The following is a 27709-nucleotide window of genomic DNA, read 5'->3' as shown; positions in this document are numbered from 1 at the left end:
AGAAGATCCTGGGCAGATGTCATACAGACCCTAAGAGAACACAAACGCCAGCCCAGGCTACTATACCTAGCAAAACTCCCAATTACCATAGATGGAGAAAACAAGATATTCCATTACGAAAGCACATTTACACAATATCATTCCACAAATCCTACCCTACAAAGAATAATGGATGGAAAACACCAACACGAGGAAAGCTACACCCTAGAAGAAGCAAGAAAGTAATCTTCTTTCAACAAACCCAAAAGAAAATAGCCACACAAACATAAAAATAACATCAAAAATAACAGGAAGCAATAATCACTATTCCCTAATATTTCTTAACAACTCAATTCTCCAATAAAAAAACACAGACTAACACACTGGATACATAAACAGGACACAGCATTTTGCTGCATAGAGGAAACATACCTCAGTGTCAAACACAAACACTACCTCAGAGTAAAGAGCTGGGAAACAATTTTCCAAGCAAATGGTCTCAAGAAACAAGCTGGAGTAACCATTCTAATACCGGATAAAATAGACTTTCAACCAAAAGATAAAGGACATTTCAAACTCATCAAAGGAAAAAAATCTATCAAGAAGAAGTCTCAATTCTAAATATATATGCTCCAAATTCAAGATCACCCACATTTATAAAAGAAACTTTACTAAAGCTAAAAGCACACATTGCATCTGATACAATAATTGTGTGGGAGTTCACCACCCCACTCTCATCAATGGACAGATCAGGGAAAGACAAACTAAACACAGACACAGTGAAACTAACAGAAGTTATGGACCAAATGGATTTAACAGATATCTATATAATAACTGACCGTAAATCCAAAGAATATACCTTCTTCTCAGCACATCATGGTACCTTCTCCAAAACTGCCCATATAATCAGTCACAAAACAAACTTCAACAGACATAAAAAGATTGAAATAATCCCATGTCTCCTATGAGATCACTAGGGATTAAGACTGGTCTTCAATAGAAACAAAAACAACAGAAAGCCCACATACACATGGAACCTGAACAACATTCTTCTCAATGAGAACTTCTTCAAGGAAAAAATAAAGTTTTTTTAGAATTTAATGAAAATGAAGGTACAACATACTCAAATGTATGGAACACAGTGAAAGCAATACTAAGAGGAAAACTCATAGTGCCTCTAAAAAGAAAAAGGAGAGAGCATAAATAGCAGCTTGACAGCACACCTGAAAGCTCTAGAACAGATGGCAAGAAATAATCAAACTCAGAGTTGAAATCAACCAAATAGAAACAAAAAGAACAAAGAATCAACCAAACCAGGAGCTGTTTCTTTGAGAAAATCAACAAGAGAGATAGGCAAACTAACCAGAGGGCACAGAGACACTATCCAAATTAACAAAATCAGAAATTAAAAAGAAGATATGACAAGAGAAACTGAAGAAATTCAAAAAAATCATTGGCTCCTACTACAAAAGCCCATGCTCAACACGAATGGAAAATCTCGATGAAATGTACCATTTTCTAGATAGATACCAAACACCAAAGTTAAATCAGGATAGATTTAGATAATCATAAATTATCTAAACAGGCCCCTATCCCCTAAAGAAATAGAAACAGTCATTACAAGTCTCCCCAACCAAAAAGAGCCCAGAACCAGATGATTTTACGTGCAGACCTCTATCAGACCTTCAAAGAAGACCTAATACTCTTCAAACTATTCCACAAAATAGAAACAGAAGGAATAGTACCCAACGAAGAAAGAGAATTTCAGACCAATTTCATATTGATACAAAAATTCTCAATAAAATTCTTCCCAACTGAATACAGGAACACATCAAAACAATCATCCATCATGATTAAGTTGGCTTCATCCCAGGGATGCAGGGATGGTTCAATATATGGAAATCCATCAATGTAATCCACTACATAAACAGACTCAAAGAAAAAAAACCACATGATCATTTCATGAGATGCTGAAAAAGCATTTGACAAAATTCAATATCCCTCATGTTAAAAGACTGGGAAAGATCAGGAATTCAAGGCCCATACCTAAACATCATTAAAGTAATATACAACAAGCCAGTTGTACTCAATACAGTACCCGAAGTTCTAGCTAGAGCAATTAGACAACAAGGAGGTCAAAGGGATACAAATTGGAAAGGAAGAAGTCAAAATACCATTATTTGCAGATGGTATAATACTATAAGTGACCCCAAAAGTTCCACCGGAGAACTCCTTCAGCAAACAACTTCAGCAATATGGTCGGATATAAAATTAACTCAAACAAATCAGTAGCCTTGCTAAACTCAAAAAAAGGATAAACAGGCTGAGAAAGAAATTAGGGAAATGACACCCTTCGTAATAGTCACAAACAATAAATAGTATCTTGGTTTGACTCTAACCAAGCAAGTAAAAGATCTATATGGCAAGAATTTCAAGTCTCTGAAGAAGGAAATCGAAGAAGATCTCAGAAGATGGAAAGATCTCCCATGCTCATGGATTGGCAGGATTAATATTGTAAAATGGCCATCTTGCAGTAAACAATCTACAGATTCAATGCAATCCCCATCAAAATTGCAACTCAATTCTTCATAGAATTAGAAAGAACAACCCTCCGCTGGGCAGTGGTGGCGCACGCCTTTAATCCCAGTACTTGGGAGGCAGAGGCAGATGGATTTCTGAGTTCGAGGCCAGCCTGGTCTACAGAGTGAGTTCCAGGACAGCCAAGGCTATACAGAGGAAACCCTGTCTCGAAAAAAAAAAACAAAAACAAAAAACAAAACAAACAAAAAAAAAGAACAACCCTCAAATTTATTTGGAATAAAAAAAACCCCAGGATAGCGAAAACTATTCTCAACAATAATAGAACTTCTGGAGGAATCAGCATCTCTGACCTCAAACTGTACTACCAAGCAATAGTGATAAAAACTGCATGGTATTGGTACAGTGACAGGCAGGTTAGATCAATGGAATAGAATTGAAGACCCAGAAATGAACCCACACACCTATGGTCACTTGATTTTTGGCAAAGGAGCCAACACCATCCAGTGGGGAAAACACAGCATTTTCAACAAATGGTGCTTGTTAAACTGATGGTTAGCATGTAGAAAAATGCAAATCAATCCATTCTTATCTCATTGCACAAAGCTCAAGTCCAAGTGGGTCAGGGACCTCCACATAAAACGAGATACACTGAATCTAATAGAAGGGAAAGTGGGGAAGAACCTCAAACTCATAGGCACAACACCAATGGCTTATGCTCTAAGATCTAGAATTGACAAATGGGACCTCATAAAATTACAAAGCTTCTGTAAGGCAAAGGACACTGTCAATAGGACAAAATGGCAACCAATAAATTGAGAAAAGATCTTTACCAACCCTACATCCAATAGAGGGCTAATATCCAATATATACAAAGAACTCAAGAAGTTAGACTCCAGAGAACCAAATAACCCTATTAAAAATGGGGTATAGAGCTAAACAAAAAATTCTCAACCAAGGAATATAGAATGGCCGAGAAGCACCTAAAGAAACGTTCAACATCCTTAGTTATCAGGGAAATGCAAATCAAAACAACCCTCACACCAGTCAGAATGGCTAAGATTAAAAACTCAGGTGACACCAGATGCTAGAGAGAAAGAGGAACACTCCTCCACTGCTGTTGGGATTGCAAGCTGATACAACCACTCTGGAAATCAGTTTGGAGGTTATTCAGAAAATTGGAAATAGTATTACCTGAGGACCCAGCAATACCACTCCTGGGCATATGCATCTTCTGGGTATATACCCAGAAGATGCTCCAACATGTAATAAGGATACATGCTCCACTATATTCATAACAGCCTTATTTATAATAGCCAGAAGCTGGAAACAATCCAGATGCCCCTCAACAGAGGAATGGATACAGTAAATGTGGTACATTTACACAATGGAGTACTACTCAGTTATTAAAAACAATTACATCATGAAATTCATAAGCAAATGAATGGAACTAGAAAATATCATCCTGAGTGAGGTAACCCAATCACAAAAGAACACATATGGTATGCACTCGCTGATAAGTGGATATTAGCCGAGAAGCTCAGAATACCCAAGATATAATTCACAGACTACATGAAGCTCAAGAAAGAAGACCAAAGCATGGATACTTTGGTCCTTCTTAGAATGGGGAATAAAATTCCCATAGAAGGAGTTACAGAGACAAAGTGTGGAGCAGGGACTGAAGGAAAGGCCATCCAGAGACTGCCCCACAGTCACCAAACCCAGACACTATTATGGATGCCAACAACTGCTTGCTGACAGGAGCTGATATAGCTGTCTCCTTTGAGGCTCTACCAGTGCCTGGCAAATACAGAGGTGGATGTTCTCAGCCAACCATTGGACTGAGTACGGGGTCCCCAATGGAGGAGCTAGAGAAAGGACTCAAGGAGCTGAAGGGGTTTGCAGCCCCATAGGAGGAACAACAATATGAACTAACTAGTACCCCCAGAGATCCCAGGGACTAAACCACCAACCAAAGAGTACACATGGAGTGACCCATGGCTCCAGCTGCATATGTAGCAGAGGATGGCCTTGTCAGTCATCAACGGGAGGAGAGGCCCTTGGTCCTATGAAGGCTTGATGCCCCAGTGTAGGGGAATGCCAAGAACAGGAAGCAGAAGTGGGTGGGTTGGTGAGCAGGGGGAAAGAGGAGGGTATAGGGGGTTTTCGGGGGAAATCAGTATAGGGGATAACATTTGAAATGTAAATCAAGAAAATATCTAGTTAAAAAAAAAAAAGACATAAGAACCATTCGTCATTGGGGTACTCACCAGGAAAGGTGTGCAAACCCACGTGAATGTGCCTATAGCCGCCAGGTAGGCAGATTTCTTCAGCACCTTCAGCTCCTCCTGCCTGATGTTCATAACTTTGTCCTGGAAAGCTAGCTCCCAGGCGTACAACTTAAGTACTTTGATCCCATTGAGGATCTCGTTCATCAGCTTGATTCTGTTGTCTTTGTTCTTCATGTGTGCCACCTACAGAGGGAGGGGAGATCAGTTCTGAACCCTAGGGACATCTTCAAATAGAAATGGCTCCTTCCAGACGATAGGAGACCTGGTGCTGAACCCCATGAGCCATACTGCCAGTTCCCTGACCACGCAAGAAACTCAGCCATTATAAAAGTTTAAAATGCTTCAAGTCAGGTTAGTTTCAATGAGAGATCAACTCAAAGCTGAGGGACGGAGGTAAGACAAGCCTTGCAGGCATTCAGAGATGAGATGACCCAAACAGGGGAAAAAATAGATTTCTCCCTTCCTTTTTCTTCTCCTTCCTTCTTTTCCTCCCTCCCTTCCTCCTGATCCTTGCCACCTCTAGCTCTCTCTTCATCACAGGGTTTTACTCTATAAGCCCAGGCAGGCCTTGAACCCCTAGTCCTCATGACTCAGGCTCCTAAGTGTAAGGCTGATAAGAGTGTACTACCACATATGCTATTTTTCTTTTCTCATAATTAATTTCTAGTCATTCCCTAGTCATTAAAATGACTGGCTGGCACTGGTCCTGATAAGCCATGACAAAGACATACAGTTGTTAAATACTTTAAAACCATCTGGCATATTAACCATGGCAGACAACTTTCTAAGCATTTCATATATAGCCATTCCCTGCTCAGGCAGGTCAGTGGCATCGTCAGTCCTGGGTTACAGATCGCGGAGCCACACAGAGCCAACTAAACTAAACCTGAAAACAAAACAGATAAGGACATTTTTGGAGATAAACCATTCAAGGAAGCCTACTTCATATCCTAAACCTGTTGGCTAGCCTGCTCCAAGACAACAGCCTACATGGCCACTCCATCCCCACCCCATCATAGTCAGGCCAAACCCAACAATGAGGCAGAGAAACTTGGTAGATGAAGAATGTGGGATGTGAAGAGCCCATGATCCATACTGGAAGAACACTAGGCATAGACACCCACTGGATAAAAACACATGGTAAAAAATACCACCACTTTACTGCTTTTATGGGATTCCTAAGTATATGAACAAGTAAGTCTCTGTTTCTGGCTCCATAACGTGGGCTCTTTTCCTTCTATTTGTTTTTTTCAAATTTCAATATGTTAGTTTTTGTTTTATCTTTCATCATTATAATATATTATATTCCTTATAAGCCTATTTATTTTCTAATGAGAGACAGAGAATGGATCCAATGGGAGAGGAAGTGAGAAAGAACTGGAAGGAGTAGGGGAGGAGAAACCATATCAGGATGTATTATGTGAGGGAAAAAAAAAATCCATTTTCAGTAAAAGGGAAAAAAAGAACTTTTAAAACAAAACAAAACAAAGCAAAAAAAGCTCCAATTATATAGTTAGTTAGTTAGTTAGCTAGTTAGTTAGTTAGTTAGTTAGTTAGTTAGTTAGTTAGAGCTAAAAATTATATGTGAAAAGTTCTAGAGGTAAAGCCAGGCATGGTGGTGCAAGCCTGTAATCTTCATAGTTTGGGGCAGGAAGACTGAAAATGAGTCCAGTATAGGTTACAAGGAGAAGGGAAAAAGGAAGGAAGGAAGGAAGAAAGGAAGGAAGGGAGGGAGGGATGGAGGGAGGGAGGGAGGGAAGGAAGGAAAGGAGGGAGGAAGGAAGAAAATAAATTACTAGAAGAAATTACTCCAGTGTGTCCACAATGGCCAAGAAGGTAGGACACAGTACACCATTCTTTCAAACCTACAGTCTTGTGTGGTTTAAAATTGTTGTAATCAACACAACACATAGTAAGTCACCAATAGAGGGCTGCAGAGATGGCTCACCAGTGAAGAGCACTGGTTGTTCTTCCAAAGGACCAGGGTTTAATTCCCAGCACCCAGATGGCCGCTCATAACTGCCTGCAACTCCAGCTTCAGGGACCTAACACCTTGATATAAACATACATTCAGCCAAAACACCAATGCACATGAAATAAAAATGAATAATTTAAAAAAAATAAGTAACCAACATAAGAAAAAAAGGTGAAGTTGCTAATTTTGTTTGTAAGTGGTAGAACCCAGGTCTCTTCTCATGGTGAGCAGTGTTGCACAAGTGGGCTTTAGGCCCACCCCCTTATTTTACTCTTGAAAGCATAGCAATATGAAAAATGAATAACAGGAAGAGAGAGAGAGAAAGAGGGGGAGAGGAGGGAGGGAGGGAGAGAAGGAAGGTTGGCTGGTTGGTTCCCAGCTACTACGATAGAGTCTTGGCCTTCCTGCTCAGACCAACTCTAAGGCACTGACAACAGCTGTTCTTTGGAAAACTTGCAGAAATTTGAAGGCCAGGCTACTCAGGGAAGCGGTATCCCTGTATTATGGCACCGATAATATGTTATAATAGATCAGGCTGTCTATCCCAGGTCTGAGCATCAGGAAGCTGAGTGACCATCATCTGGAAAGACCCAGGCCAGGGCTCAAAATGAAGTCTCATGAAGATGGACATCTACCTGGTAGGTCTTGGTCTTCATGGCCATCACAGCGTTGAACGGCACCATGAAAATCATCACAGCCACCCCAGCCAGCACAGAAGGGCCCAGGCTCTAAGGAAAAACAGGTGACAATTATCACTCAGCAAACAGAAGAAAGCTCTGGCACTCACACAATCTAATGTGAACTACATACTTAAGGCAGACCCTACCAAGCAAGAATGGTGTCAATTATTTATTCCTTTTACCCAAAGATAGGGCATCAAGAGTTTTCAGTTCTGGGTCTTACCAGCCCTTTTAAAAATATGCAGTTAAAGCATATTCTTACATTATCTAAAGCATTATCTAAACTCTTGAAAACCAGGTAAGCTATGAAAATTTGATCTCTGGCATCTTAGAAAGGCCCCAAGGTACTGGCTAGTTAACCTCCAGCCTGATGGCTTACATATCTGTAAGGCTAGAAAAGTGACTACAAGTTTGGCTGGTCACTGGCACAGTGCGACTTGGGTTCCTGGTACTCACAGTACAGGTAAGAGACACTTGCTTTATTTACATCAGCTGGCACCAACAGTGTGGTCATGAGGTCAAATATCAGGGGCAGGATATTTGGGGAGCTGGGTCAGTAGGTCACATGTCCTACAAGTGTGTGGCCTGAGTTCAGATGCTCAGAACCCATGTATGCACATCTGTAAACCCAGAGAAAAGAACTACAGTTGTGAAGGGAGTTAGAGCTAGGAAATCCTGGAAGCTTGCAAGTCAACCAGCCTAGCATTCACAGCGAGGACTAAAAAGATCTTGTCTCAAACAAGGTAGAAGGTGAGTACCAAAATTCAAACTTACCCTCTAACCAAGTGTGTCAGAACTCAGTCTAGGAATTGATTTATATGAGAATTCTGAGGGTTTATCAAATACTCCAAGAAAAGAAGTCAAGAGTCTCGTGACCTCAGTTTCTTCAACCCAAGAATTGTTCTTGGAACGTGTTCTCCTGCTCCTGTCAGGTGTAACTGACAGGAGTGAGCAGACTTCAGATTCAGACTCATTATTGTTTGTTGATGTTGTTCAATTAAATGTTTAAATAACTGTTTATATACCTCTACGGAAAAACACATTTTTGCCAACTGTAGCTTGTCCTTTTAACTTGAACTTGAAAACTTTACTCAGGTGACCTTTTTTAGCCCTCAGGAGTATAAATTGTCTGAAGCTCTGAATAAAGTTGGCTATTGCATAAGACTTCAGTCTGCCTCATTTATTGGCTCCATTCTCCCAGGTCCCACTGCCTCTAGAGTAGTGACACTCATGCCAGTGTGTGTGCCAGTGTGTCCACAGTCACACATGTAAATGTGAAAACATGCCTGCACACACACACACATACCTAAAGATTAAGGAAAAATGAAAGGTAGCCTACCTAGGACAGGGTAAGAATCATCAGCGGGGGCCGGGCGGTGGTGGTGCACGTCTTTAATCCCAGCACTTGGGAGGCAGAGGCAGGCATATTTCTGAGTTCGAGGCCAGCCTGGTCTACAGAGTGAGTTCCAGACAGCCAGGGCTACACAGAGAAACCCTGTCTCGAAAAAACAAAAAAAAAAGAATCCTCAGTGGGATAAGGAGGGTTGTTCCTTCAGCTGTAAAGGAGCTCAGTGATAGAGCACTTACCAAGCGCAAAGGGGTCTCAAGTTCCATCCTCAGAACTGAGAGAAAAAAGGATGGAAAAAAGAGAGAGAAAAGTAATTCCTGGGCACATGCTGACCTCTCCTTCTGGCTAACTGTCCTCCCAACCCTGGAACTACTAACTGCCCACAGAAATACTGTCACAGCCTTCTGCAATGAGGGAACCACACAACTCAGGCTGCCCAACTGGAGACTGCTCCTTCCTAGATCACAGGAGCCATTGGTCCAGGGATAGGAACAGGAAGACCTCGGAGGAAATGAATGCAGTTTGCTCTTCTGTATTATTGTTCACAAAAGGACACAAAGCCATTACAAGTGAAGCCAATTAAAGAAAACAGGGCCAAAAAATAAGAAGAGAAAAACTGAGCCCTTCAAATGCTGCAGTTCTCTAAGATCCATTCAGTCATGGGGATCCCTGAATTGTTTAGAAATGAGTACTCCTCTGCAGTGGCTATTCCTGGTTGTCAACTTGACTATATCTGAAATGAACTACAATCCAGAATTAGAAGGCTCATCTATAGCCCTAATCTGGAGGCTGAGAGATACAAGTTTCCGACCTGAATCTTGGCATGGAGATCTTGAGGCATAGTGGCTATGAATCCCAGAAGATTAAGATAGAAAGATCTATGAGTTCAAGATCATCTGGAATTAAAGGTGTGGTGGCATAGTGGCTATGAACCCCCGGAAGATTAAGATTGGAAGATCTGCGACTTCAAGCAAGGTCATCTGGAATTAAAGGTGTGGTGGCACACACCTTTAATCTGGGCCACACCTTTTGCTGGAGACCTATACAAGGACATTGGAAGAAGGAAGGCTAGCTCTGCTTTGCCTGCTTGCCTTGTGGGACTGAGCAACTGCTGAATCCTTGGACTTCCATTCACAGCTGCTGCCGACCATTGTTGGGAGTTGATTGTTGGGAGTTGGATTACAGACTGTAAGTCATCAATAAATTCCTTTACTACATAGAGATTACCATAAATTCTGTGACTCTACAGAACCCTGATTAATACATCCTCCCCTATAACATCTTTTGTCTGCTCAGGGTATGGTGGATTTCTATTCCTTACAACCAAGAGGCTGCTGCCCAATATACTTAGGTTCTAATAAGTGAGTTTGCTTCACATTTGAGGTGGTACAATGGAACAGAATTGGTGGATTAACAACATAAAAGGCTAACTTAAAAATGTTAATTGTATATACTTCATGAAAAGACTAATAGAGTTGATCATGGTGATGCATGTCTGTAATCTCAGTACTAGGGAGACACAGGCAGGAGGATTGAGGACAGCATGGTAAACATAGTAAGGATCTTGTCTCAAAAGAAAAACAATAAATAAAAAAGCTGGGTGTAGCAATATACATCTATCATTCTAGTGCTAGAGTAGGGAAAGCGAAGTCAGGTCTAGAGTTCATTGGGCAATGACCCTAGCTAAATCAGTGAGCTCCAGGCTCAGTAAGAGACACACTTTCAAAAAATAAGATGGAGAGAAATTGAGGATACCTGAGGTCCACACCGCCTCACACACACACACACACACACACATACACGCACGCGCATGAGCGCACACACACCCCACATACATAGACAAAGAAATGGCAATGCATATGTACCCAGCCACCAAATGGAACTAAACCATGACAATATAAGGAAAGAATAAAATAACCAGAACTAGCAAACAGACCAGAAAATAAAATGCAAATGAAAGCAAGAATCATTCTTTCCCACCCATACCTGCCCTGTTAGTGCCTAGTGTCAGGCCTCCCTGCACAAGAAGGAGACCAAGGGAAAACACACACCAGCCATAGGAAGTAGAGGGCTAGGATGACTTGCAGAGGGGCTGACCAGATCATGTTAATGTATGTGGCCAAGTCCATGAAGCGCTGAGCATCCACAGACATGAGGTTGACAATCTCTCCAACCGTGGAAGATTTTCTGGCTGAATTGGTGATCACAAGAGCCTGTGGATTCAGGAGAGAGGAAGAGGTGAGCCTACAAGTGAAGGCAAAGGGTCATGAACTCTCCCCAGACCCTGGACAAGACTCTGGACAGCAGTAAGCACCCTGAGCTGCTCCAGGCACTTTCTAAACCATGACCTTGCACACTTGATATGCAGGCATGTCACCTGAGTGTCCTTAATCAGCGGGTCTGTGTTTAGGCTAGGATTCTGGATTTCTACACTTGATCTTAGCCAAAAGGCCGAGAAGCAATAGGATTCTGGATTTCTAAGCAGCTCAAGGTTTTGACCATGCTGTTGGCCTCAGATCCCAATACAAGGTTCTTGGCCTTAGTACCCTGACACTGGGAACTAGACAATGCTTTATTTGGCCAGTCTGCATACTAACTGCAAGACAGTCCTTGGCCTCTACCCAGAAAATGCCCTCATCCCAAGCTGTGATTCGGATGTCTTCATGTGTCAGTGCACTTAAAATATCCCTATGTCTCTGAGCACAGCAACCTTGACTTCAAGGGCCCACTGGTCTGGGCTGCTGCCTACACACCAGGACTCAAGATAAGAGATGAGTACAATTTGTAATCAGAGGTAAGAAGCACTAGAAAAACTGCCTCTCTTGCCAGCCTGTGAGACCCGTGGTACAGAAGCCAGGGCATGAGTGGGCTGAAAGATCACTGAGTCCCTTTAAATTACCTGTTTGTTTTCTAATGAGAGAAAGAAAGTATGGACTTGAGAAGAGGGAAAGGGTATGGAAGGAGCTGAAGAAGGAGAAGCCTTGATGAGAATATACTGTATGAAAAAAATCTATTTCAATAAAAATTTAAATTATGGGAAAAAAAAACTGAACATCAACAACAACCAAAAAGTGGAAGTGGAGCTACGGCCCAAACTCTACGGAATACTCCCTGTCAGTCATGTGCACCTTCAGCATGGTGAAATAAATAAAAATATTTAAAGCTATCTACCTCCATTGAAGAAGCATACTATCTCTTCAGTTCAAATGTAGGGTGAAAGTGAAGGCAAATCCAGGATGTGAAACTAAAATATTTAACATAGATTGCTTTTCTTTAAAAAATAAAAATAAAAAAACTGTACACATGCATGAATATGCATATGTATATGCATCCATAGTACACATGTGAAAGACAGATGCTGTCCTAGCGTTTCAAATCGTTTGAGACAGGGTCTCATCACTACTATACCCAAGGCTACCTGGCTCAGGAGCTTCTAGGAATTCTCCTATCTCACTGCTCAGTATATAAATATGCACTACCTTGCCAAACTTACCTAGTTTTAAAACCAAAACTCAGGTGGTCAAGCTTGCACTTTACCTAGTTAGCCATCTCCCCAAGTTCTGAACTTGAATTTCCATCCATGACTTCATCAAAGAGACCCAATCTGTCTAAGAAACCCAGCTACCCATAGGTAGCACGCAGACTCACTGATATCCCACACATTAGCCACTGAGAGCCATTTTACTAAGAGACAAAGTATGATGAGGGCTATCTTTGGCTCCATGGTCCCCACAGTCCCCATCCTTTCTTTGCTGAGGATTCTGGGCTGGAAATTTTCACAGGTCCTGGAGAGCTCCAGCTAGCTGGCCCTGGATTCTGGGGTCACAGGATTGGTTGTGGTGCATGGCCTACCTTGCGGTAGACAGCGCCCACCACGGCAGTCTTGATGCGCATGCCACTGACGAAGCAGATATGAAAGTACTGGTGGAGTGCCAGTGTCTGCAGACAGGCACTGACAAACAGCAGTGCTGTGTACAAGTAACCCTGCCAGTCCGGGGCCTCCCTGTCATTGACGAAGTTGATAATCAATCTGTGGGGTGGGAGGGAGATCTGAGTGTGATACATACAGTAGAGGCAAATACTTTCAAGTCACCCTAATGATTTCCACCTGAGCCATCTGCCAGACAACACTTTACCTTATAGGGGTGCTATGACTGCCAGGTACCAGATTCTTATAACAGACACCTCTCCCTTGGGATCACCATACTGATAGTTATATCTCTCCACCAGCACGTCACTCAAAGGTAGTCAAGGAGAGAAAGATGGCAGAGGCCCCCTGTGCTGCCTTCTTGGTTTGCAGCTGCATATACTCATGAGATCTACCTGCATCCTTGCTCTAGACAGCCCCATATCCTCCTAACGTTGGATTCAGGAGGCTTTTGTGACTTGCAATCAAAGTGGCTACAACTCAGATAGTAATTAAACAAAGCTAGGGAAGATGAAGGTGAGGGTAGGTAACAAGCCTGCTCCAACACATGACAGGACTGCCCAGGAGGTTACAGGGAACCAGGTAGTCATGTAAGAGTTCTTACTCCAAGATTTTGGGGCCGGCAAACATCATCAAGTCATGAAGGGCCTTGTACAGGAAGCTCATGAGGAAGTAGGGCCCAAAAGTCTTGTATAACACCTTGAACAGAGAGGGGTCCCGGTCCTTGTGGGGCGACTTGACAATCAGTGCCTCGACTTCCTCATTCACATCCAACTGGGAACTTCCCTTAGGCTTGGTGGGATCTTTGGGAGGAGTATACACAATCCGTACAGGCTGCCTATAATGAGAGGAGAATAAAACAATTATCCAGTCTACCAGAGGTAGCCCACCGTCAAGAGAGCAAAGAGTAGAACCCAAGACATGTCAACATATAAAGTCAAGCTTAATGCAGGGAGTAGAGCCCTGAACTCAGAAGCCATGGGTTCAGATCCCCTGAACCATCTGCTGGCTGTAACCGCAGGGATACTAAAGCTTTTGCAAAGCAGGGCAAGGTGTGGTGGGATGTGATTGTAACTCTAGTGCTAGGAAACTGGGATAAAGAAATCATAAACTGGAGGCAACAATGAGAGACATAATGAGGCTCTGACTCAATAAACTGGAAGTCCCACTTCCCTCGTGGATGTACAGAATAAGAGGCTGTTGCAGCATGTTGGCCCCAAGATCAGCTAGACACACAATCCTAAGAGGCTGTAACTGAAAAGCACGGCAACATGGTAGTCCCAAGCTCCTCTGCAGATTCACAATCCCTATCAGAAGCTCAGCTGGCTGCTTCATATCACAGGAAGTGATGGATCAATTCTAAAATCTGAAATGGGAACTAGAGACCCAGATAAGCTAGGGCCATCCTACAAGAGAAGATAAGATGAAGCTGACAGATGTCAAGACAGAAACAAAGAAGCCACAAAGGATCAGTCTGGGCCCACAATTAAAGTCCAGAAGCAGATGATTTCTGTCAAGTCTATTCACTGGAAATAAATCTCCCCCCACCCCCCAAAACTGGTGATAAGCCAGGTAAAGTGGCTCATGCCTGCAATCTTAGCACTTGGGAAGTAAGGCAGGAGGAGTGCCAAGAGCCTGGGCTACATATACAAGGCCCTCTCTAAAATTAAACAAAACTAGATAGCCACATGCAAAGAATAAGCTGGACCATGACACCACATTAGATATAAAAAGCAAAGATTTTCTTATTTATGTGTATGTGCATTTTCCTATATGAGCTTATGTGCACTATATGTGTGCAGGTATTTGTGAAACCAGAAATTGGTGTTGGATCCCCAAAAACCAGTTACACAAAGGTGGCTGTGAGCTATCTGAGGTGGGTGCTGGGAGGCAAACCTTGGTCCTATGTACTAGCAGTATGAGTTCTCATCCATAGAGTCATCTCTCCAGCCCCACAGAGATACACTTAGAAAGGATCCAACTTCTACATGGAGAAGTTAAGAACTAAAAACTTGTTGAGCATGATTTGCACATACTTAAAGTCCCAGCACTTGGCAGATAGAGGCAGGAGAATCTAGAAGTTCAAGGTCACCTTCAACTACATAGGAAAGAAAATACCAGCCTAGACAGGGTTAATTGCCAAAACTTTATATCAAAGGTGAAACAAAATAAAACCACCACGACCTCCACCACCACCACCACCACAGAATAAACCAATGGCTACACAAGCTTTCAAGCAGACCTGTTTCATAAACGTGAGTCACCATGACTCAGCCCAGTGACCATCCTCTGTGTAGTGTTGTATAGTTCTGTCTTGTCCTACATAGGGCAGTCCTAAATAAAGACAAATACCCCACCAGACATCCACACCACTAAAATGCTAGCCTGAAGTCACCTATCTACAGATACAAGTTTATACAGATTATGTTCTTACACATTTATATACAGTACTCCCATGAATACAAAAACCTAAAAGTTTAACCTTCTTTTTTTTTTTGGTTTTTTTGTTTTGTTTTGTTTTGGTTTTGGTTTTTTCCAAGACAGGGTTTCTCTGTGTAGCCCTAGCTGTCCTGGAACTCACTTTGTAGACCAGGCTGGCCTTGAACTCAGAAATCCGCCTGCCTCTGCCTCCCAAGTGCTAGGATTAAAGGCGTGCACCACCACTGCCCAGCCAAACATCAGTTTTAAAAAAAGGAAACACTTAAACCATCCTGTAGTAAAATGACACAATGTGAGTGTGTTCTATTACTCTCAAAACAACTTGTACTACCCTCGCCCTTCTAGTGATCCTCAGAGACAGCAGACTGAGGCAACCACAGACCTGTGCCGTACTTTAGGCTGCTACCAAAGCCTTACTTGCCTGAAAATTCTGGTTTCTATTTTTAATTTATTTATTTTATGTATATGAGTGCTCTATCTGCATATAAACCTGAATAGCAGAAGAGGGCATCATATTTCATTACAGATGGTTGTGAGCTACCATGTGCTTGCTGGGAATTAAACTCAGGATCTCTGGAAGAGCAGTCAGTGCTCTTCACCCTGAGCCGTCTCCCCAGGATCAATGCTTAGCTAGCAGGTGAGGGAGCCATCAGTGCTCTTTACCCTGAGCCTCAGCGCTCTCTACCCTGAGTCGCCAGTGCTCTTTACCCTGAGCCGTCTCTGAGGATCAATGCTTAACTAGCAGGTGAGTAGTCGTACACAGTGTGGACACAGTAGACAAAAGAATTTTGTCACCCTGGATAACAGAATATGATGGAACAAGAATAATGTACAATTTAAAACTTAGGAATGGAATTTTAGATTTAATATTTCCAGATCATGTTTGATCACAGGTACTAAAACTATAGATATGGGGAAAAAAGCCTATCTCACTCTTTTACCAATAAGCAATTAATAGCTACTTCATTTTGTTTTACACTACCTATTTTTAGATGAGCCATCCTTTAAAATTTGTCCCTAGTAAAGTTACTCTGCTCCCCTTTGCCTAATACTGTAATTTCTAAACCAGCAACAACAACAAAAACCTTAAAATGGCTGACAAATGAGCTATTACAGTCAACTATGACAGGGGAAGGGGGCAAAAGGAACAATTTCTGGTCCCTAAACTTCCTAAAAGAATGCTTTTCATTTATCAGAACATGGAACACCAGTGGTCTTTAAATAAAATCAAGAAGTAGAGAGAGTTAAGGACTTGCTCATCTGTTATGTAATTTTAAAAAATTTTGACTTGCCTAAAAATAATGTTTACCGAAAGAATTAGAAATTGACTCAGGAGACGAGGTCATTGATAAATCCGGAATGTGCGAAATGACAGGAAGGTAAACATCCCCCAAACGACAAGGATGGCCATCAAGCCTAGATGTAGAACTCAGTCCCTCTCTGTAAGAGTCAGAGTTCCCAAGATGGAGCTGGCAGACTAATAGGTCTTCTATCTTCTCAAGATATTGACTCTTGATAAACCTGGAGCCCTATGAGTTGTCCAATATTAGTACCGGGAACCAAACTTAAGTCCTCTGTAAGAGCATCAGTAACTTTAATCGCTGAGCCATTTCTCCAGCCCTGGTTTTCTTTTAATTAGACATACTAGGACATTGCTGGTAAATTCTCCAGTTTTGTTGCTCAAGCCCCTTTAGGCATCAAATACTAGGAGGACAACTATCTGTCTACTTTTTCACTTAGCATAGTAACTCTGTGCTTCCTCCCTCAGCTCTGAGTAGTAATTCCAACTTCTACTTCTATCCTTAGGCATTTGGGTTTGCTTCTATCTTGGGCTATCACAATCAAGGCAGCTACAAGACTGTACAAAGCCTTTTAGAACCTAAGTTCTAGTTTTCTTAGGTATCTGCCTGGGAACAGAATGACAAATAAGTCATTTAATTTATTTTAAGTCAATTAATTTAAAAACAAAACAAATACACTATAAATTCTTTTCACAGCTGCTTGATATGCATGCCAAATGGAAACAGATCCAAAATGGCCTCACCATAAGAGGAGACCACAAAGTATTATCACAAACTGTTTTAGCTTCCTATCACTGCTACAAAACAACAGGACCAAAAAGCAAGTTGAAGACAAAAGGGTTTATTTGGCTTACACTTCCACATTGCTATTCATCACTGAAGTTAGTCAGGACAGGAATTCAAACAGGGAAGGAACCTGGAGGCAGAGCTGATACAGAAGCCATGGGGGGTGCTGCTTACTGGCTTGCTTCTCATGGCTTGCTCAACCTACTTTCTTATAAGACCTGGAACCACCAGGACAGAGATGGCACCACTTACCAACAGGCTGAACACTAATTGAGAAAAACAGCGGGATCTCAAAGAGGCATTTTCTCAACTGTTGCTCCTTCCTTCTCTGATGACTCTAACTTGTGTCAAGTTGACACACAAAGCCAGTCAGTACACAAGCCAACTGCACACTGGGCCAAAAACAAAGATAGGCTCGAGCCAGTGAGATGGCTCAATTGGTAAAGGCACTTACTATCCACCCTGACAATCTGAGTTCAGCCCCTGAACCCACAGAGTAGAGGGTGAAAACCAACTTCCATAAGTTGTCCTATGATCTCAATATGCACATGCTATGGCAATGCACACTCACACATGTAAACATACACACACACACACACACACACACACACACACAAATACAAATATATTTAAAAATGAGATTCTAGTGGTTGTCATTGAACAGAATTCTCACCACACTGCTGCCCTATATAAAATCTGCCTCTGACTTCCTACTATGCTTTCAATCTAACTCTCCAGCATAGCTAGGGGCCCCTGCAAAGACATCTCCCAGTCTCAGTCACTCACTCAAGCCTCAATAGGTACCTTGAGTCCTTCGTATCCGTTGTCCCTCTAACTAGAAGGCCCTGTCCCAAGGTATGTACATGGTTCACTCCCTCCTTTGAATGCCATCTTCTCACAAAAGCAATCCCTGAATACTCATCCCGATGTCACTGTGCCCTTCACTTCTTCTGATCTTACTATAAAACTATACAATCCAAGGTGCAAGGCATTTGCCTACTTTGTCCCAATGCCTGAACCCAAGTCCAGAGCTCAGCACCAAAGCAGCAGGTACACTGAGGCCATGGCACACCATGGTTCAAGTTCCATGCTTGACATGTTCAACAAAAAGCATTCAACCCCAGCAAGAACATTCCAGGAATATTCAAGACACCAAACAGATTCTCAGAGAGGAAAAAGTTAAAGAGTGACTGTGTGAGCAGGGCAAGCCCCAAGCTGGGGGCAGTAACCAGAAAAATCCACAATGGAATCCACAATTCCAGCTTGGCAGATGGCCTCCTCTCTCCTTTCTGAGAGCTAAACACCTAACTTGCAGACAATACAGGAGGCAGCTGTTGGGAGCTCCTATGGTGTTAAACACTTCCATTCCCCAGTCTGAGAGAAGAGGAACTACAGCCTAGGGAGATGGTGTAGTTTCCCTAGAACCGTAATCGGGCACGGTGGCTAAGAGTAGGTAACAGGCCGGCCTAGGCTGCATCTGCCCTGCCTGGAAGAACACAGAAATTTGATACTCACTTCCTCGACTTAGCACATTCTTTCTTCCAGTTATTCACCAGCACAGGTACCACTTCTTCTGACGTGTCCTCCTTATTCAGTGACCAGAGGTTACTGCTTTCCAGGGGCTGGCGGTAGCCCTGCACCATCATCCTGGGAGCAAGGCACAAAGGAAGACACAATGAGCATTGAAAGAAGAGTTTATGGGTTTCCTCTCTCACCCCCATGCAGCCATGAATGGAAAAATCTGAGACTATGTGGACATAAAGGAATATCAACTGGATAATTTTTCTGGGTCTTTTAGGGAAACAAAACATACTCATCTTGTTGAGACACAGGTACACGCTGTGTTTAGAAAAAAATATCTGGATGTTTCTTATTTCTGATGTGACTTATAAATTTTATTTTTGATTATCTTGTTTTCAAATATGGCCTCATGTAGACAAATTGGCCCCAAACTCTCTATGTAGCCAAGGTTGACCTTGAACCTCTGATCTTCCTGCTTCCTATGAAAATATCTGCAAATTCTAGATGTTTTCTCATTGGTGGTGATGTATATCTTCCTTATGTGTTTCCTATGACATGATATATGCCTTTGCTATAAGGCAGGAAAATGACAATGTCACTACTCAGTATCTGTGTTGGAAAAGTTTTATTTTCAGGGGACATGGTATCTTCTTCCTTGTCATCACTCCTTAAGCAGGACAGCGAGGTAGCTATTTACATTGCACTAGGGGACATGCAACATCATGATTCAGAAGACAAGGCAGATGCTACTCTGCTTTATATGAAGACTAAGCATCAGTAAGTATGGTATCTGTAGGGTCCTGGAACCAAGCCTGGTGGGATACCATAGTTACAAATCCCTTCAACCAAAAGGCAAGCCTAGAGCCTAGGCAAGCCAGCTAAAAGCCTATGCCAGAAACTAAGAGTGCTCACAGCCTGCGGATTAACACCGAAGGCTAGTTACTGATCTTAAGATATAACTTGCAGACAGTACAGGAGGAAATTAAAGGAAGCTGAGCTCCATAGAAGCATTCATACACCCCTTGCATTCATGTCCAACTACCTACCCCATCTGGAGGTCCAGCCTTACCCTGTAATCCACCAGAAAGTGATCCTGGAAAGGAATGAAGCACTCGATTCTGGGCATGGATTCTAGGAAACAGAGGCATAAGGGAAGGAGAAAAAAAGAAAATCCAAACATAACTTTCCACATCTGGGAAAGCTAGGCATAGCTGACCATTCTTCCTTCAAAGGACCATAGCCCACATCTGCACAGTTCTACATGCCACATGGACTGCTCTCCTGAGCCTTAGAGCTCATCCCTCTATTTTTACCCAACAAATGTCCCTTGAGTACCTACTATGTGCAAGCACAGTATAACACAATATCAACCCATCTTCATAGCAGCCCCATGACCTTTAACATTGGCCCCACATCATTTACCCATTCAGCAAGCATTTTATGAGCACCCACTATGTGCTGGGCACTCTATAAAGTACTGTGGACTTTCCCTTCCTACATCCCCACCTCAACCATGTGAGGGGGTGTTATTATCATCCTCCCCACTTTACACATCCATTTATTGAATACATCTACTATGCATCTACTATGTCTTCTTTACAAAAAGATGTATACTTTTGTGTTGCATTGCTGGCAATCAAGTCCAGGACCTTGCACATGCCAGGCTCATGTTCCTCACTGATCTACACTCCCGGCCCAGGTTTTACTATTTTATGGCCTGTGGACTCTTTGGAAACTGTCTTATCACAATCTCATCCATTCAGAAGATATTTCCTGAGCACTTACCGTGTGTCAAGAAACATGCACAAGTATGAACAAAGAGACAACCCATGTATACATACCTTGTGGTATACCATTACCCTGCTCTACAAGCTGTTCAACACACTACATAAATGACCACCATCTCCAAGACCACCCTATGAGGCAGGGTTAAGTTTCACCCCCATTTTGCAATTAAATGAGAACAAAGGTAAAAAACACAAAAACCTGTCTGAGCTCCTATATCTAAAAGTGGCAGGACATGTGAGACAAATAGGACTAGAGACAATCAACAATGACTATACAAATGCTAGAAACAATGTAAAACTTAACTGTAACCAAGGTCTAAATGTAGGTGGATATGACCATGAGCTCACATAAGGCAGCACAGGTTGGTTCATGAGGCACAAAGAAGGCCTCACTATGGAAGGCCAATCCAGCTTGAAGAATGAATGGAAGGCAACTATACCAACAGGAAAAGCAAGACATTCCTGACAGAAAGTAATGTGCTCAGAGCTCAGGAATATGGAGAAGTATGGCAGACCCAGGGAACCAAAAGGGACTTAAGTCTACAGCAGAACACTTGCCTCAACTGTGGAGAGCCCTGGGCTCAACATCTGGCAAGAGATCTGGTACTCTATGATATAGAATCTAAACTGAAAGTCAGGTTAGAAATGTTGGGTCTCTTATAGGCAACTCTGGGAGCCATAAAGATTTTGAGCCAGCTATCAAAGAATCTCTTTAGCAGAGGAAGAAGACTAGCCAACAGAAGGTGGGAAATTACCAGCACAGAGCTCAATCATTCAACATGTGCACACTGAGATCTCAATTTCCAAAATGGCCTCTGTAAAAGAACATTAAGAGTTGAGAGAAGGCATTCAGAGAGCAGAAGAGATAGTGTACTCTAATCATGGGTTACCATCCAGTCTGTTGATCTTAATCTGTTCCCACAGTTCCAGAAGAAGCTGGTTTAGGGGCATAATTGGGGTATCAAAATTTGTTTCTGTTTGAAAACTAGGCAAGAAACAAACAAGGTAAGGCCAGAACTATATTATGCCCCAGAACTTCTAGTCCAAAGGTGAGTGGGCACACTCAAAAGCTCTAGAAGCAGTCAGAAGGGACCCTGGCTGGGAAAAGGGTGAGTTAGAAAAGCAGTGTACCAAAACAAATCACACTATGAGCCATACACAGATTTATATGGATGATAAAAAGACACTTAGTGGCACAAACCATTGCTGTGGTACACAGATTAAATGGAAACAAGAATTTCCTTTCCCTTTTCTAAACAAACCCCACACCAGGGCAGTCAGAAAGAGAAACTGCAGCTAATAAGTAAAGCAATAAGCCCATCTAATGACAGGATGGTTCATTTTGTAACTACAATGGCTTGATGACATAAAAAGAATTATTATAAAAGATATTGGGTCAAATAATGGCTCTATATTTTTAAACCTTTATCTCTCAAATATTATTACTGAGTAAACATGTAAGGGTTCTCTCTACTCTTTTAGAAACTTTTTGCAAGCAAAACTGTCTCAAAATAAAGTCACAAGCAGCCATGACTTTCCACACTGCAAAACTAAAGCAAGAAACCTGCTGTGTGAGGCCAGCCTGGGCTACACACATCTTTTTGTTTTTAACTAAAGTCATTAAAAAAGAAACAAGAAACAGGGGTTGGGGAATACTTGCCTAGCATGCAGGAAGCTCTGGGCTCCATTAATAAAACTGAATGCAGTGTGCATGCTTGAAATCCCAGCACTCTGGGAGCAAGAGGCAGGGGGTCAGAAATCCAAGGTCATCCTCAGCAGCTACGAAGTGAACACCAGAGCAGTAGAGACAGGAGATCCTGTCTCAATAAAACGACAGGAAGAAAATCCATCTGCCCAGGCAATACATAGGAAAGTGTTTGCCCAGATGTCTTAGGGGTAAAATCTACAGTAGTAACTCACTACACCACAACTGAGTTCACATAAACATAAAGCTGCCACCCTTCAAACTAGACTGCCCTTGAGAAATAGCAAGCCTGCTGCTCATCAGATTCACCCAGGAGACATGTGATCAGAGCAGGTGTTCTGCTAGTGCAACCCTAGTATAATCAGGAGTGGGAGGTGAAGGCTAACAAGCTGAGGCAGATGCTGCCAGTCTGGGTTCAGATCATAATCCTGTAGGATTCTAGGTAAGTTACTCCAGTGTCAGATCTCAGCACCTCAGTATTCATACCCAGAAAGTAAGAGTCCTCAAAGGATCCTCCAATGCAAGAAGAACCACATGAGGCCCACAGGGCTGTGTGTAACATGGATTTCCCTAGGTAAGGCAACACCATCACTCCTGAAGTAGAGATCTCTGCCTTGTTGGCCCACAGCCTAAAGCCAAAATCTAAAATGTTTGCTGGCTAGGGAGGGAAGCTCACAGTTGGAAATGACTCCTTTATCTCTTGGATAAATATCGAAGGAGGGACTAGCTTCTATGCCAGGATGAAGGTCAATGCTGAAGATAGGGCTGGAAGAGATAGGTCCCTAACCCTATGAAGCTGCCTCCCTGAGGAAAACACCAAGATGAAAGTCATAAATTTGGTGTGGCCTGTCATCCCAACACTCAGGAGGTAAAGACAAAGGGATCAGAGGCTCAGAGTCATCCTTAAGTACATAATGAAGCCAGACTTGGCCTCAACAAAAGAAAAAGCAAGGGCTTCAGAACTGGAGCATTTGCTGTTCTTACAAAGGAGCCAGGTTCTGTTCTAGCACCCACATGGTGGCTTACAACCATCCTGAACTTCATTTCCAAAGGATCTGACCTCTTCTAACCTCCAGGTACCAGATATACACATAACGGGCATATATACATACAAGCAAAACACTCACACACATAAAATAAAATAATCTAAAACAGCTATAAAAGATAAAGAAGGGAGGAAGAAGAGGAAAAGAAGAGAAAGGGAAGTAATAAGGAGAAAGGCAAGACATCAGCAGGAAAACACTCTCGCCTAACCATGAAAAGAAGCCCAGTGCATCCCCCGGAACTCCAAACACTCATGAAAAGAAGCCCGATGCATCCCCCGGAACTCCAAACACTCTCGCCTAACCATGAAAAGAAGCCAGTGCATCCCCCCGGAACTCCAAACACCCATGAAAAGAAGCCCGATGCATCCCCCGGAACTCCAAACACGCGCCACAGCATGGATATAGCAGGGGGTGTATATGAAGCAGTGGACGGTCTGCATCCCCATGCTTAGGGAGGAAGGTCTGAGCCTTGGCTTTACTTAAGACCTGTGAGATGTCGGGTAACTTCCTTGAAGTTGACTAAATAAGATAAAACAAGAAAGTTACTTAGAACAGGGCCCAGAGCAGACTAAAACATGAACCATACTACCCCAAGCATTGGGCCAGGTACTTTATAGGGTCTGCAAGCTGGCTGCTTGTAAATAAAGTTTGTTTGGAACACAGTCTGAGGCTGCTGCAGGGCTAAGAAAAAAAAAAAACCAGAATGGAAAGAAACCACATAGTAGTTCACAGCATGCCTTAGGATTATGAATAGGTAGGTAGGTAGGTAGGCAGGCAGGCAGGCAGGCAGGCAGAAAGATGGATGGATGGATGGATGGATGGATGGATGGATGGATGGATGGATGGATGGACAAAGAGACAGAGAGAGACAGAGACAAAGACAGGCAGGCAGGCAGAAAGATGGATGGATGGATAGACAAATAGATATAGATATAGATAGACAGACAGACAGACAGTTAAATAGATAGAGGCAGGCAGGCAGGCAGGCGATGGCTAATCATAGTTCCTCAGACTTCATGGTGAGGAACTTGGTGAGCAGGAAAGTATACATTTAGGCCTCCAAGGACTGTTTATCATTGAGGTTCCCAGAAAAAACAAAAAACAAAACAAAACAAAAAAAAAAACATGCTTGTATTAAAAATGCTACTTGCCTATCTGATTAGCACTTTATGATTGTGGAAAACTAGAATAGTGCAGATCTAAATGCAAATTGTCTTGAGCTATCTTTAGTCCCCTTAGTAGCCAGTCATTGCCTACTTCTGTGTCCACATAGCAGCATTCTGGTTATCACATGGAACCTTTCAGGGTATATCAACAAAGCAGCAGCTTCCACTAATCCCAAAGCTAAGAATTTCATCACATGAGGGGTCCCACAGATGACTTGAAAAGTACCTTGATTTATGACTCTCTTTTGTTCTGAAACTTTTACCGTGTTAGACCATGGTACTTGGAGCAACCATGTTCCTGGGTCAGGGCCACTCATATTTGGCTACAGAATAAAACTCCTACTAAGGTGAGAGGGTTTTTGTTTTTGTTTTTGTTTTTTCAACAATATCCAGTCTTCCTTCAGCCTTGACTTCAATATAGAGGGGAGATAGCTGTTGGGGCTATCATAAGCACAGGTCCAGCTCAATAAGACCCTCAAGTCTATGGAATCAAGGCTTCATTCCAGCTACTCAAACTGAGTCCCTAACGCTAGGAGAGACCCACCAGCAAACACAATAAGGTCATGTTATTAGCAAGACATTTCTACTCCTCTCTGTAACCTCCAGGAGCTTCACCCACTTCCAGGCCTCCTCCCTCCTCTAGATCCAATCAGGGACACTCAGATTATCTGAAGTTACAGCCTCAGGGCTCCCCTGCAATGGCACAGAAGGAAATCTATCAACTTGGAAGCTGGTTTCTGGGAGCCTCTAACATAGGAAGTCTTTGTGACAGCAAAGCTAACTGGAGCTATGGTCTAATTCAGTTTCCTGGCCAGCGTGCTCAGACTAAAGGACTAAGGTAAGAAGCATGTGTGCGGCACCAGGCAGTTTAGAGTGATGGTCTCCAATGTGGCCCCCAGCAGCAGCAGTGGCAGCAAATCTTATAGAGATAAAAAGTTCTAGCCATGCCCTGCTCTACGCTATCAAGAAAGTTGGGGGTAGAAGCAATAATCTACACTTTAACAAGCTCTAGGTATAGATTTCTCTCTTGTACCCTCTGTGTTTTTACCTATAAACCAAGAGGCTTAATATGCATTCTGCTGGGTTTGTGGTACAGGCTAAATGAACTGTACACTGCTATGCCTATGACTGGTTAAAACAATGCCAAGGTCCAATAATAAGACTTTTCCAGGTATCTTATTAACACTGGCAATTTACAGGCCTGCCAGACAACAACTGCTCAAAACACCTCCTTCTGGGACAAGAGCACATACCTGGATCTGTTTCCCAAGCCCTTTCCCCATGAACTTTGCATTTTCTAATCCTGGTACCAAACCACTTAGTATACACAGATGTTATGTCCTTGCTCTAGCTGTTTGGCTATCTGTGACATCTTTCTGAGATGTCACAACCTCCCTAAGTCCCATATAGTCTCCTTTTAGCCCAAGGAGTCCCCGAAAACACATCCATATTGAAGGTAACACTATAGATGCTTTCATAGACTCCGACTACAATGAAATTAAACTTCCACAATACAGGGCTGGAGCTGGGACTCTTTGGCATTAGCACCTCATAAATCAAGCAGAATGGTACATGCCTATAATCCCAGCACTCAGCAAGTGGAAAATGAAGGATCAGAAATACAAGGTCATTTCTACTACAAAAGGAGTTTGAGGTCAGCCTGGGCTACATGGGACCTTGTCTCAAAGGAAAAAAATCATTCATATTTGTGTGTGTGTGTGTGTGTATTTATTTATTTCTGTTCTTGAGCACATGTATAATGTACTCAGTTCCTAGTACCCTCCTCTGTCCTGGCCTTGTCACTTAATTCCTAGAATGGAGCCTTCTGAAGGAGTCAAACAGAAGTATTCCAGAAACATAAATAAGTTCCATCAGACATTTGGAACTTTGCAAATATTACTTCTCCTAGAAACCCCTCCCATAAAACACACAAAGTAAACATAAGCACAAAACCTCACCTAGCAGCAGCAGCAGACTTTCTCTTATTCCTATGACTCAAGGACCATTAGCTCTGACTGTCCATTCTGCAACACACACACACACACCCATTCTATCTCACCTCAAGAACAGAGGTCAAGGTTGATTCATCTTTAGCCCATTGGGGGCAGGCTGACAGACAGACAGACAACACTGCTCATTTCCTGAAGGCCCAAAGCAGAAAGAAGGCAGGCAAGATGGAATCTGGAATACTCTGAGCAAAGTCTAGTATTTGGCCTCTAGGATGGAGTAGGAGGCTAGCCATGAAGAAAAAGAAAACTTTGTGGGATCCTGGTGATATACCATATCTTGACAGGACTTGAAGTTATTTCTGAATTTACTGAAACACATAAGCCCAACGTGGTGGCACACACCTAAAATCCCAGTGCTCAGGAAGCAGATATAGGAGGATCTCAAGTTCAAGGACATCCTGGGATCCTATCTCAGAAACAAAACAAAACTTATCAAGTGAGGCATGATAGGGCACACCTGTAATTCCAGAACTGGGGAAATTGATACAAGAGGAAGATGACTCCAAAGCTATCTAGACTACATAGCTAGATGGCTACACAGCAAGATGACTAAGTAGGTAAAGGTACTGCCAAGTCTGACAACCTGACTTTGATCCCCAGGAACTCATACAATGGAAGGAAAGAGCTGACTCTTGGAGGAGGTCCTCTGACCTCTAAGAACATGCTGTGGCACAGGTGCCCAAAAACACTAAAAATAAGTTAAAATATTGAAAAAAAGAAGAAAGAAAAAGAAGGAGAGGAAGACCCAGTCAGAATAGTGCTTGCTTCCAAGCATGAGGACATGTGGCAGGCTGTATCTTCCAAAGACAGCCAGGATGATATCTGACATCCTATATATAGTTCTTACAGCTAAGGTAGAAAAAGAGGATCAGATAGATATTCATGACTGAGTCTGAAGAAGGTTAACTTCAGAACCAGTAACAGAAAAATCACCCCTTTATTGTCTTGAGATCTTGCTTCTCCTATCTCAGCCTCTCTATTAGTAGTATTCTTTATTTCATATTTTTACACTATAATATGGTTTTCAGAACAGCTTACATATTTTAAAAGTATTTATATACCCAAAAGAAATGTAGACAATTAACTAGGGAGGGGCTTGTAAGAGACCAACAAAGTGTGACTGAATGCTTTCCTTGATGCTTGTATTTACACAATGGAGTACTACTCAGCTATTAAAAACAATAAATTTATGAAATTCTTAGGGAAATGG

At 42.4% G+C, this 27709-nt stretch overlaps 1 protein-coding gene across 4 annotated transcripts in view; it reads right to left on the bottom strand.

Annotated features, from left to right (window-relative positions):
- Nucleotides 1-27709, bottom strand: part of Abcc1 (ATP binding cassette subfamily C member 1) — a 128003-nt gene that overhangs the window by 51044 nt on the left and 49250 nt on the right. For all 4 annotated transcript variants that reach the window (XM_031363158.1, XM_031363159.1, XM_031363161.1 and 1 more), the window contains exons 6-12: nt 19856-19917; nt 18781-18912; nt 13344-13577; nt 12664-12841; nt 10863-11024; nt 7419-7511; nt 4788-4991 (exon numbers count right to left, since the gene is read on the bottom strand). In XM_031363158.1, coding sequence (XP_031219018.1) covers nt 4788-4991; nt 7419-7511; nt 10863-11024; nt 12664-12841; nt 13344-13577; nt 18781-18912; nt 19856-19917 — 1065 coding nt within the window. The remainder of the gene's footprint in view (nt 1-4787; nt 4992-7418; nt 7512-10862; nt 11025-12663; nt 12842-13343; nt 13578-18780; nt 18913-19855; nt 19918-27709) is intronic.

This window comes from Mastomys coucha, unplaced genomic scaffold (assembly GCF_008632895.1).
Source record: "Mastomys coucha isolate ucsf_1 unplaced genomic scaffold, UCSF_Mcou_1 pScaffold12, whole genome shotgun sequence".
In the NCBI taxonomy this organism is placed as follows: domain Eukaryota; kingdom Metazoa; phylum Chordata; class Mammalia; order Rodentia; family Muridae; genus Mastomys; species Mastomys coucha.
The sequence above is the reverse complement of the archived record's forward strand: the minus strand, read 5'-3'. Positions and strand labels throughout refer to the sequence as shown.